The 12717-nt window shown below is 41.6% G+C and overlaps 2 protein-coding genes across 2 annotated transcripts in view; one reads left to right on the top strand and one right to left on the bottom strand.

Moving 5' to 3' along the window:
- The window catches only part of PPIC (peptidylprolyl isomerase C), a 30371-nt gene extending 24012 nt beyond the window's left edge, over nucleotides 1-6359 (top strand). The window contains exons 3-7 of the mRNA XM_026046580.1: nucleotides 81-133; nucleotides 1504-1617; nucleotides 2089-2182; nucleotides 4344-4528; nucleotides 6079-6359. Of these exons, the coding sequence (XP_025902365.1) occupies nucleotides 81-133; nucleotides 1504-1617; nucleotides 2089-2182; nucleotides 4344-4528; nucleotides 6079-6207 (575 nt within the window). The 3' untranslated portion in view covers nucleotides 6208-6359. The remainder of the gene's footprint in view (nucleotides 1-80; nucleotides 134-1503; nucleotides 1618-2088; nucleotides 2183-4343; nucleotides 4529-6078) is intronic.
- A 2049-nt stretch (nucleotides 6360-8408) lies between these two features.
- Nucleotides 8409-12717, bottom strand: part of SNX24 (sorting nexin 24) — a gene marked incomplete at its 5' end in the record, with an annotated part of 71015 nt that continues 66706 nt past the window's right edge. Inside the window, 2 exon segments of the mRNA XM_026046579.1 lie at nucleotides 8409-8968; nucleotides 11719-11740. Coding sequence (XP_025902364.1) covers nucleotides 8849-8968; nucleotides 11719-11740 — 142 coding nt within the window.

Raw genomic sequence — 12717 nt, 5'->3', positions numbered from 1 at the left:
GGCCGGCGGGGCGCCGCGCCCGGCCGCACTGCTGCCGTCGCTGCTGCTGCTGCTGCTCCTGGGCGGCGTGTGCGCGCGAGCCCCGGCGGCGGCCGCCGCGCGCGCCAGGCGCGGGCCCAGCGTGACGGACAAGGTGGGACGCTCCGCTCCGCTCTGCTCTGCTCCGCTCCGGCCGCCGCGCCGCCGCTGCGGGGCCAACCTGTTGTTGACTCTGCTCCTTAACTCACGCACTGCTGATTTCTCCCTTTCCTCCCAACCTTCCCTAACGCTCCTCCTGGCTGCCCGGCTCCCTGCCGTGGAGCGCGCGGCGGGACACGCGGCCCCACGCGCGACGGGCAGCACGGGCGCCCGCCAGCCGGCCCGGGGCCGGGCCCGGGCGGGACGTGGCGCCGCGGCCGCCCCGGAGCCTCGCCCGCGCCCGCGGCGGCCGTTGAACCGGCACCACATGGTGCCGCGCGCGCCGGCCTCGACGGCGGCCCGAGCCGCGCACCCCGACACGCGTGGCGAATTCCTGCCCCGCTGTCCCTGCTGCGGGGYGGACACCGGCGGCCACGAAACGCTTTGCCCTTGCCCCTTTGAAGGCGCTTAGCTCGGCGTAGCCCTTCCCTTCCTGTCCCATCCCGTCCAGTCCCCCCGTCCTGTCCCTCATGGACAGGAACGTGCAGCTCCACGTGCCGCCCGTATTAATGAAAACCTGCCCTTAATGTTTTGGGAGTCGCACACTGAAGGAGTGTGTTGTTTGGTGCCAAGTGCCAAGGAAATGGATGAGCTGCAGCAAAAGGAATTTTATTTTTATTATGTACCATTATAAAGTTATCCAAAAGTTGAGGAGTCAAAGCTACGTGGAAGATCAAGAAATGGTAGGAACGTTTAGCAGGAGAGCATGAAAGGGCCATTTGCATTGGAAAGGGACTATGGTCTTTTATTATCATTATTGGACTAATTTCTTAGAGTTGCAGACGAGTAACATTTGGTTGAGTGCCAAAAGGAACAACAAATACCACATCATAGGAACAAACATTGCTGTTTCCTAGAAGTTTTAATAAACTTTATATAACTTTTTCTGAACTTCAAAATGCCTCATTTCCTGACAGCTGGTCCTGTTTTCAGTAATCACTGGAACATTTTTGCATGTTCAAATATGCATCGATATATTTTGAGCTATGTTAACTTTTCAACTCATTTTTCAAGCMTTCTTTTTAGCCACCTCTGTTTGAAGCTTTTAGGCAATGCCTAACACAGCCTGGTTCTAGGCTCTCTGGGCAGTTCTGAATTCTTGTCTAGGAAAACAACCACTTGCTTTAGCAGCAAGGTTATACTCTCTTTGCTTGATAATTTAATGAAATTTAGGCTTTCATTATCACATAGGCCTAGAACAATGAAGATTAAGAGTACCTAGCAAACTATCTTTAAATGTCTGAGGCTTTCAAAAGGTTGGCCTTTTTGATGTTGCTCATATTTATATCTTTTTTTTTTTTTTAACAATAAATAAAACACATCCAGGTGTTCTTTGACGTGAAGATTGGAGACAGAGACGTGGGCAGAATTGTAATCGGACTGTTTGGAAAAGTTGTCCCAAAGACAGTGGAGAACTTCATTGTGCTGGCAACTGGAGAAGTATGTCTGTGGTTTCCTTGCACTGTGTATTCAGGTTTGGGCTGGGAAGCAAATATTTGTTAATGCTGTTCCACGTGTGAACTGCCCATCTCCATTTAGTGCAATCAGGGAGGGAGGGAGGAATCCCGGAGGCCGAGGGATGTTTCGTGTGTTTCCCTAAAGCCTCACAGCTTTATTTACAAAGTGAGGATGAGGTTGGACGCCAGCACCTCAGCCTACCCCTGCCTGGAAGATGCGGCACCAGTACCTCAGTAAAAGGAGATACTTGTGTTTTTTCCAATTGAGTAATAAATACCTGCTCTATGGCAGCCCAGTCTGGGTGTATTCACCTGCATTTCAGCTTAATTTGCTTCCTGTCAGTGTTGGTCTCATCCTCTGAGATCTGACCTCTCACAGCGTGTGCCTGTTCCCATGTAACAATGTYGGACTGGATACTCTAGTCACTAGAATAATTATTTCTTATTTTTTTAGAGGGGATATGGATACAAAGGCAGTAAATTCCATCGTGTGATCAAGGACTTCATGATCCAAGGAGGGGACTTTACAGTTGGAGATGGATCAGGAGGTAACAAGCTCAGTCTCTTCCAGCTTCCCTTCCCGTTACACCTTTGAATGTTTACTGAAAAGGTGGGGGAAATGGTATTGCCCTTCTTTCTTTCAACTAAAATAAGTGAAGAAAATTTATTTTAGAAGCGTCTAAAGCAGTTCTAAGCATCTGGGTGCGTTAGCTCCAAATGAATCAGCAGATTATTTGTAGGCTGAGGGCCCTCTCCCRAGTTCTTGCTGATCTTTCTCTTCCTTTGGTGCTCTTTGCACCTCTGCTCCCGCTGCCGGCACTCACGGCACGGACATGGCCAGTTGGAGGGACGCAGTGGGCACCAACCGGGGCGCACGGGGGGACCCGCTCGGAGCGGAGCGAGGGCAGCTCGCGGGGCGCAGGCTCCCCTCTCCGTTCGCTCCACCCCACTCCGTGCAGCTCTCTGACGGGCGCTAASGACAGCAACTTCAGAACCGCCCTGGAGAAGCTGCAGAATGAGGGCTTTCCTCACAAATTTAAAGCCGTGAAGGTACCTTGTGATCTGAGACTTTTCACGCAGGTTCTGTCCATGCACATGGGTTCSCTCTGCGCTGTGTGGCCCCAGCACCGTGTCATGCCTCGCCAGGCCTCCCCTCGCCCCACACTACCCGCTGCACCCCCTTGCGCCTCGCACCTCACCTGCACCTCGCCGTGTCTGCGCCTCGCACCTCGCCTTGGGCCCCGCGCCTGGCCCCGCGCCTCGGATCTGCGACTTGTGCCGCTCTGTGCCTTGTGTCGCGCCTCGCGCCGCCTCCTGGCATCTCCTTCCTTCTCCTCCTCCACAGCCGCCTGCTCCGGGCGCTGCCGTGTGACCCTCCTGCGTGCCGAGTTGGTGACTTCCCCTCGGGGACTCGGTGGAAACCTTGGCAGCTCCTTTTTCCTTGCGGTTTGAACCGTGGGGAAGGCTAAAACCCTGAGGACGCAGTGTAGAGCTCAAGGTAGGCAGTGTTTGTTTGCCCGCTAGTGTTGGTCAAGGTAGTACCCGTGGGTGAGCTGTGTCTGGTTAGCCACTGCGCAGGCAAAGCGTGAGGCAGCCTTCTCAAAACCACGGTGGTTGAAAAACGGCTCTCATGCTTTTTCTTCTCCTAAACTRTTTTAGAAATATCAAAATCCTTGTGTAATATTCATACAGTTCCATCTTGGSACTTTTAAGCTAACCGTCACGTGGTCCCTGTGTCTGTGTAAGAGACTGTGTTGGATCATGTCTGTGTCGGCGTTGCCGTTTCCACWGGCCGGCTCGGCGCCCTGTGCGCTCGGCGCCTGGGCAGCGACGCCTCCGGCAGCTCCTGCCGAGGCCTGCGCGGCAGCCGGGTGAAGAGGGAGCCCCGGGAGCACCGGAGCGCGGCAGCACCCATCAGGAACTCGGGGAAACAGGCAGGAGGGCTCTTAGAGATCAGGGTGACAGAAGGACTGCGTGCTCCCCCCGGGGGCTTTTTCCTTTTTCCCTGGACTCTTCTTCCGGAGCCCATGACCTGCACCAAGGCAGAGCCAACATGGGCATAGCTGGACTGGTGGTGGTGGTAACAAACCTTGCCTCCCRCCTGCTTGTGTACTCTCTTGCTCTTTTTTCTTGTTTTCCCTTTTTCTTTCTTCTCTCTGTCCTATCACGATTACTCCTCGTTATGAGAATAGAGCTTACGAGGTCCTATGGCATTTGACCCCATTTATGTCTTAATCTGGCGCTTGGGATCGTGTCAAAACTTCCCCCTACAGTGGATCAGGACAGTTTGTAAATGTGCCTAAAGCATTTTTATATGCTAGCAGAGAAAGTTAAAAAACTAAATATTAAAATTGTCACAAAGTGTGGTTCTTATTTCAGTGGCCGTAATTACCTAATTTAAATTCACTGAAAAGGCCAAAATATAGTATTTCCTTGTGGTGTATATAAGCAGGACCGTTGAAGATACTCAACTGATTAAACTCGAAGGCCAAAAGTTGATCAACTTTAAATATTCTGTAGTAACAGCTGGTGTTTTAGCTTTCCTTTTTCTTTACATACAAAGTGCTTCTAGTGACAGATCACCGATGGTGTAGCAATGATGGCCCTGCTTTTACTGAACCTCTAAATCTTATCAAGTGCTGGCTTGTACTTATTTGTTTCCAATTCTGAACAAAAATTAAAAATTCACTTTCTTATTTTGTACCACAGGAAGGAGTATCTATGGAGARAGATTTCCAGATGAGAACTTCAAACTTAAGCATTATGGAATTGGATGGGTTAGCATGGCTAATTCTGGCCCAGATACTAACGGATCTCAGTTCTTTATCAGTGTCACAAAGCCTTCCTGGCTGAATGGAAAACACGTAGTATTTGGCAAAGTCCTTGATGGAATGGTAAGTGTGAAAAAATGGTGGATAAGACTACCCCTGGAAAAGYAGGATCAGTTTCAGGGCCTTATATCTGTGTGGCCATAATCTATCATGCCATTGTCATTTAAAACAATTTATTGTCTAATGTGGACAAGGTAGAGAATGTGTTTAGATCAGAACTGAAAATCCAAGTGGTGATTACAGAAATGGAAACTTATGTAAATAATTTGTTTTTCAAATTTCTTGGTTTAGACCAATAACCATCAAACTCAACATCTTTACAAACTACAAACCGGATAATTTCAGGTCTCTCTTTCACTAATCCTGTTAACTATGAAATAATTTTTGTTTTTCCACAWGCTAAAAATAATTTTTGAGATATACCAGTGGTGAGTAACACTTCCATGTTTTGGGCTTTCATACTGTGGAGTATATTATGCCTGTTCAGCCTAAAGAAGAGAAGGCTGAGGGAGCATCTGATTAGTGTCTATAAATACCTCAAGGGAGGGAGTGAGGAGGAKGGGGCTGGCATCTTGGCAGTGGCAGCCACTGACRGAACTAGAGGAGATGGCCACAAACGAAGCACCGAAACTTCCACAGGAACTTAAGAAAAAAATTCTTAACAGTGAAGGTGACGAGCCCYGGCACAGGCTGCCCAGAGAGGTTGTGGAGTCTCCTTCTCGGGAGATGTTTAAAACCCGCTTGGACGCAGCCCTGTGCCATGTGCTCCGAGTGTCCCTGCATATGCAGGGGGGTTGGAGTAGATGACCTCTGGAGGTCCATTCCAACCTTAATAATTCTATGATTCTATGATTATATAAACGTAGATTCAAGTATGTTTGAAAAGAAAAAAAATAAAAAAATGCATACCCAGCACCCACAGACTGTCCAGCTGCAAAACTGACCCAATATGTGACAAAAAGAATTTCAGTTTAAGAAACAGATCTTCTGAAAGACTATACTTCTACTAATCTGTTTTTTCCTTTAACTTACTCCCTTGATCGGCTTTGAAATGTATGGGGAAAGTATGACTGATTACACTGATCAAATCCATGYAGTTTGAAAACCTCATCAGAACATACTTCCTTTGGCCCACATCTTTCATATTGAATTCAATTCCCATCAACTATTCTAATAATTAAAAGATTTTGGGGTGTTTTAGGGTGATTTAGGTATATTAATTGGCAGTTAYCTAAAGCCAGGTACTGGAGAGCATGGTGCCCACTCTTATTGTCTAAGTATAAACAGAGGAGTCATCAGGCTTTTGTAAAAAGTATAATAGTGCTGAATGGTCAAAAAATTACTGTTTAATACTTTTTTTTTCTGCCTGKAAGGTTTAAAGCAGGGCACACAGCCTTCCATGTGGTGCTGTCACCTGTGTGCGGGCGGCAGAACGGTACAGTTGATAGCAGGGAAACAGTGTCAGTTGGGACTCAGCCTAGGAAAGGGTTGTGTCAAAAGGTTGCTCATAAAATATAGTGCTAAGAACACCTACTTACTTACGTGGTAAATGGACTTGAGCCACCRAAGCATTTTCTTGGCTAAACTGAGTTTTTTTGTTTGTTTTTTAACAGTCGGTGGTGCACTCGATAGAGCTCCAGCAGACAGATGAACASGATCGCCCCCTCCAAGACTGTGTCATTGTGAACAGTGGCAGAATATCTGTGAAGGAACCATTTGTGGTTGAAGTGGATGACTGGTGAACCCAGCAAGCTGCATGGGAAACAATGCAGTCATTCTTCTTTCAGGCCTAAGTTATCTCAATTATCTTTTTTTATCCATTGACTTTTTTCCTCAAAACATATATGTAGACAACATTTAACATTTCCCAGATACATCAAATTATGATTATTCCTTTACAATTTCATTGTAAATCTCATTGTAAAGGAATAGAAGCTTTACTCCTCAAAGTTCAGGGCATATGCCACTAAATCATAGAACTTGCAGAATTTTTTTACATGAAAAATTCAAAAATATTTCTATGTTTTATAAGGTTTGAAATGGAGTCAATTCATTTTCTTTAGAAATTTTACAATACTTCTTACTGCCATTTGAGAACATTTTCTGTGACAATGTCTACTTTTAAAAAAATTCCTAAAATATTTTAATATTTGGAAAAAATAAACTCTTTGATTTCAAATAAATAAGAGTGTTTTTTTTTTTTTTTTTCCAAACTGGCTTTTCTTGTAGCCTCTTTTGATTTAATAAGTGATGCTGGGATGCTTCTTTCCAACAAATAAAAGAGCAGGGGTGGTAAATCTAATTTCCTTAATGTGTCAGATGAAGTCCCTACTGCCTTTCAGTAAAAAATTGTATTTAGATACAATAGTGTAATTGAGATAGAGCAGCTTAGTTTATTGTTAAATGAAATCATTGGTTAGAAACTGATTTAAAAAGCCCTTGTTTTAAAGCATAAGGKATTTTATAACTCATAACTAACTAGTAAAATAATCTAGGATATAGTTCCAAAACACTACCTAGAATTTTTTGTTGCCAGACCTGCATCTTTAAATAGTTTTACAAAAATAATGAACTTTAAATACCCTTAACTTTAATCGAGCTTTTATGTTCAATTATGTTGAACTGAATTATAAGTTCAGTTTAAGRTACCTCTTAGCTGTACTGCATTTTTTTAACCTGTTAGTGTTTTCCAAGAAGGAGTGCTGCTTTTGCTGGGTCACCAGAAGATGCCTCCGGGCTGTGGATGAAGGTCTGGCACCAGGAACCTTTTACAATGGCTCCTGGAAGGATTACTCTCCTCTTGAGGCCAGAGGAATGGAGAGAGCCTCCAACTTTGCCTAGTGCTAGGCAATCAGGCTTCCATTCAACTCCTGGTTCAGGCTGTGCTGTGTATTTGTTTTCCCTACCAGTGCTCGCTGTAAAAAGTCACTAAAAAGCTGCACTGAGAAGCAGTGTTTGAAAATAAAGGCATGAAGGCCTTGCTCTCCCTTGCCCAAATAGCTTTGCACTTGGAGCTAACAGTGTTTTTCTGGAGGTAGATCCCTTGGACAGTTGAGAAAGTTCCACACCTGAACAAGGGCTGTAATCCTAGAGGTCCTTTTTAAGAAASTCCCAACTTTTCACCCACCCTAAGCAGCTTTGAAACAAATTACAAAGCCTGCTGGAGGCAACTCTCGCTTCTCCAAACTCAAATTTGTGTTAATGGCAGAGCTGGACACCACTGTTTCTGTGCAACATTCCTTTTCTCTGTGTAATGCAATGAATTACTGGTTATCCAGCTACACTGAAAAATACTGTTCTTCTAAGACGACATACAATTTTATAAATCTTCAGAGATCATGAAGCTAAGAGTCTCAAATGAGAAGACACCCAAGTATTTTCTCGTGCTTCATGTGACATGCACCACCTCTGATGGCACAAGCTCCAAGAATGTCTTTGTTTAACAGATARGCGCACAAAGTATATTCGTGTTGTAGTACTTTATTTTGTAATGTCCAGTAACACAAAAAAATTCCAGTTAAATCTGAACATGTACATCCATGTTTAGTTTGTTATTTTACTACTTAATCATGTTCTTGCTTCATCTCACCACAAAGTCGTATGCACTGATTCATAAAATATTAAGATATGGAATACGGTCTACAAGTTGACGCGAAGAGTAAACACACACACTTTAGTTGTCATAACTGAACGAGATTCATAAATGCCACGTAAAATCTGGTAGATAAAATCCTTCAGACTGCAATCCAGACAACTTCCTGGAAGGCAGCTATGTACTTAAAAACATAAAAGCATGTTTTCTAACAAAAACTCTCCATATACGTGCATTGGCTGTTTTCCAACCTAATAGTAAGGAATAGTTTTAAAATAACTTAAGAAAAATGAACAAAATACTTCTAAGTTACTTTCCATTTCTTCTTGCTTTTAAAACTTCCTTTGCAAACCTTCAGATACTGTCTTTAGTGCCAGCACTTTCAATCCATCCACTGCCTGCAATGGGTAATGTGCTGGGAAAATTCCTGGTGCAAAAAATGTTTAGTGTAATTTATGACAAAAATCAAAAAATAATTAGTAAAACTTTCAATTCTTTGTCAACATTTAGTGTAATTCAGTGTATGACTTTAAGCTTTTAGTGTTAAATAGTTAGAGCACGTCTATATATAAGGTTTAAATAACTTCATTACAGTTGTTTCCATATCTTTTTTTTTAAAGCAGCAGATATGACATTGATYTTTTTTTAAAAAAAGTATAATGCTTGAACCTTAAACTGAGACTGTCCCTCTTCCTTCTGAGCATAATTATCACATTCCAGACTTTTTCTCATTAATTCCATTGAGCATGACTTGAAGACTTGCTTCAGCTTCTTCTAATCACACATCACTTCTACCTGGGCAGTAGATGCGGATAAAATATTCCATGCAGAATGCCTTCTATAACCACATTTGGAAAGTCATCTGAAAGAAAACCAAAACAAAACAAAAATAAAAACCAGAAMAAAACTTGCTTCCTTATCCATGTCAATGCAATATAATTGTTTCTGTGGAACTTAACAAGGCAAGGCCTGGCATAATTTAGGTTACCGCATCACTCAACTGTTTATCCGTGTTGGGGATATGCTATTAGTAATGCTGTTTCAGCACTAAAGCCACTTTACTATAGCACTGGGCATTGCATGAATGCGCTGCCAGATTTGTAGCTTATTGATTTAAAGGGATGTTCTAATACTTAATGCTGCTAGGCTCCAGCTCTTTATCTGAATCTTTTCTCACAAGGAAGATGGATTACACTGGCAATTCAATTTCTAACAAAATCTCAATATACTTGAAGGAATTCCAAGATTGCTACTGGGAATACTTCAGAAGTGTATTTCCATTGTGGTTTAGATGGAGCTGACTTAGGGATGCCTATACTATCAGAGATGATTATTTGGGACAGGAAAATTTTAGGCCAATCAACATAAAATGACATATATGTTACACAGAATCATCCTATAATATCTGAAGGAGAAAAAAAAAAAGCACACTATATTCTTACCACAGAAACGCACACTTTTCATTTTTAATTTACCATGAAAGGATTACCCAAGGAAGGACAGCAATAGATCCACACAGAAGGCAGGCAGGAAGTACATTACTGGAGGGAAAACATTTTTTCAATGCACAAACTCCTGCCTGCTTAGTGAAGGGGTTACTTCAATCATGAAGCATTCAGATTAAAAATTTCTGATCTTATCTTCCCATCTTAAAATAGTCAAAAAAGTGACTTTGTCTATAAGATTAGATATATCGGAATAAACAGACTGCACCTCATACAGCACCTTCCACTCCAGTGTCACCTTTCCTTCAGCTACCCGCCTACAGGATAGTTGAGACCCAGCCTCCATTAAAATGATRAAGATATATGATAAATTAGATCACTTGGTATGAGTGGGAATTTGGTTTTGCTCCTAGCCCTTTGCTAAGATGACTCTGAAGGTAAAAACATTGAGTCAGAAGTAGGTAAGAAGAATCCTACTGTTTCATGGGCATTTAAATTAGCAGGTATTAATAAGGTGATTCTCTGTTTTTTACTGGTTTTACAGAGAGGTTGTTTAAAGATGTTGACCAAACCTCCACCACAAACAATAAATGTATAATTTGCCACAATTTCTGATAGTAAGTCAACATTATAAATTAGTCATTCATATTTTGAATCCAATAATGATTTTTGAAGTTCTGCAAGCTCAGCTAACCCAAATGACTCTACTAGATTAACCCTAAGCTACTGTCATTAACAGTATTAAAAATACACTTTGTAAGAGCAATCTGATGGTTTCATGCTAAATTAAATGCTGAAGTTTCAGAAACCTGTTTTTACTGGTTCTTCCATAATATATAGGTCAAACTATGTATGGGAAAATTAATATTGATTAAAAAAAGATACAAGTTTACAGCATCAGATTTACTATGAGGTTTTGTTGCTTAAAATTCAAGCCTATTAATTTAATTTTAATGTACAAGTATCCTGAAATGCAGTTTCACAGATCCCTTATATGGCTTAAAGAATCACCAGAACAGTTTTCAATCAAGCAACAGGAAATCTGAGATTGTATTATTCAATTCATGAAACATCGTTTTAGATTTTTCCTTCAAAACAGTATGTAATTGGTCCTTAGCATTTCACTCAAGGGATGTACATACACACAAAGAAGATATACATAGCTGTAATGGAAAAGGTGAGTCTGAATAATCAATGATTATTCAATGATATTTATAAATGTAAATGTTATTTTTGAAAAAAATCTGTTGAAACACAACAAGGCTAAAGTAATGCCAGCACAGTATTTTATAAAGATACATAACAGTATAATAAGGAAATAAAATTAAGTCTATAAGTATTATGTTCCAGAAAGAGGTTTTTTTYCCCTATTACAAAACCCCATAATTACACAATTTCCTATTTTATTGGAAAATTTAAAACAAGCATTCCTGCGTGCAGAAAAGTAATTCCACTTCTGATCTAAACAACTGTCATAATTCACCTTTTTCAAAGAGCAAATGTTGTTTGATAATGAACATGTGCTTTTGGACATCGTTTGAACAACCATGACTACTTTTTAAAAAGAAATTGTAATCTATCAAAGTCTGTCAGATAAAATTTTATGAAGTTAATTTATGTTTTCTCTGTGCTGTAAAATGAGGAGGAAAAAAAAAAAAAGCAATATTCAAGCCAAAAAAATTCAAGCCAGATTAAAAACTTCTTATTACAAGACTGAGCCAACACAGAATAACATCTGCAGTTATGGCTTGATTCTTCCTTCTCCTTTTCCTTTTAAGACTAAAATGAACTTTCTGGTTTGTATTGCTTCAAAATAGGTTAAAAAAGAAACTTGCAAGTGAATTTGTTTTTCTTAGAGTCTTCTGAATACAATGAAGAATATTCACCTGCTGCATGAAATTCAAAATACTATGTTTCTAAGCCAAAAAAATCCTTAGCAAAGGCATGAAAAGTCCTTTGTTTTAGATGTCATTAAGCAAGGTTATTTAATATTAAAACATGCTACATGTTACAAGTAGCATTTATCTTTGATCCAAAGCAAAGTACTACTTAAAAGGTGTAGTTAAAAAATTCATTATCGAGTTCCTAATGAATTCAATAAAAGGAAGTTTAGCCGTGCTCAGAGTACTCATTAAAGATGGAAGAAATATTGTCACAGAACTGCCAAATCATGGAAAGATGTCTCAACAGCAAAACCTTACACATGTTTTGGATACCTGAAGTGCTACTTTTGTGTTTCTGACTAACTGTGCGTAAAATGCATTTTGTCTTTCTCAGAAATAGCCTGAAATGAAATTCCTACACACCACTCTGTAGGAATCCAAGTCTGTAATTAGGATGGGTCTCGTTAAACCGTATTGAGTCACATGGTGATACTAACTCTGAATATCAGCAACACAGGGTAGTACAAACTTTTCTGCAGAGGCAACTGTGCAGCGCACAGGGCATCAGTGCGGTAGTTGAGCTTGTGAGGTCACTCTTCTCACCACCTCCACTAGCTGCTTTGCTCTTGTGCTTTGACCGCTGGCCTCAGGCAGTCGGCCACCAGGCCAGGCTATAGCTCATCCAAGGTGTGAAAACCAGGAAGCAGAGGAAAACCTGGAAGGTGCCTAGTGTGGACGGTGGTGATGGTGCAGGGCCTCTGCACTSACTCCACACCTGGGACACTAAGCTGAGGAGGACGCCCAGGCCTTGCCCTGCTGGGCCACACTACGTGCCAGTGGACACAGCCCGCAGAGACACTGGCTCAGAACACACGGTCCCAATACCTGCCACTTTGAAGAAGAGCTTGAAAATGTGCAAGAAGTGAACATGGCACTGGCTCAAAAACTACAGGCAAACACCCGTCCTCGCCACACATTACCTTTTAAAGTGCCATGACTTTCACAACAGCTCAAGAATGTGTGATTCTTGATTTCTACCCACAAGCATTTTGTAAAATCAAGCACATTTAAAAGTCTTGATGTAAGGTTCTGTRAGAAAATTCTCTTATGGAATTGTATTCAGACATATAAAGAAACTAAAAACAAAAACATTTTTAACAGAAAATATAGTGGAAATAGCAGTTCTATCAAGTAAAATGACAAAAACAGGTGGAAAGAGCTACTAAAAATAGTTTTTTCTCTATATATTTAAAACTAGTAAGAGGACAGAATAAGTTCTCTGAATTAATAATACAAAGAAAGGAGAACTCAAAAAAAAGAAAAAAAAAAAAA

This window comes from Nothoprocta perdicaria, unplaced genomic scaffold (genome assembly GCF_003342845.1).
Source record: "Nothoprocta perdicaria isolate Ctin4 unplaced genomic scaffold, notPer1 scaffold_45, whole genome shotgun sequence".
NCBI lineage: Eukaryota > Metazoa > Chordata > Aves > Tinamiformes > Tinamidae > Nothoprocta > Nothoprocta perdicaria.
Note: the sequence above shows the minus strand (reverse complement) of the source record. Positions and strands in the feature narration are given on the sequence as shown.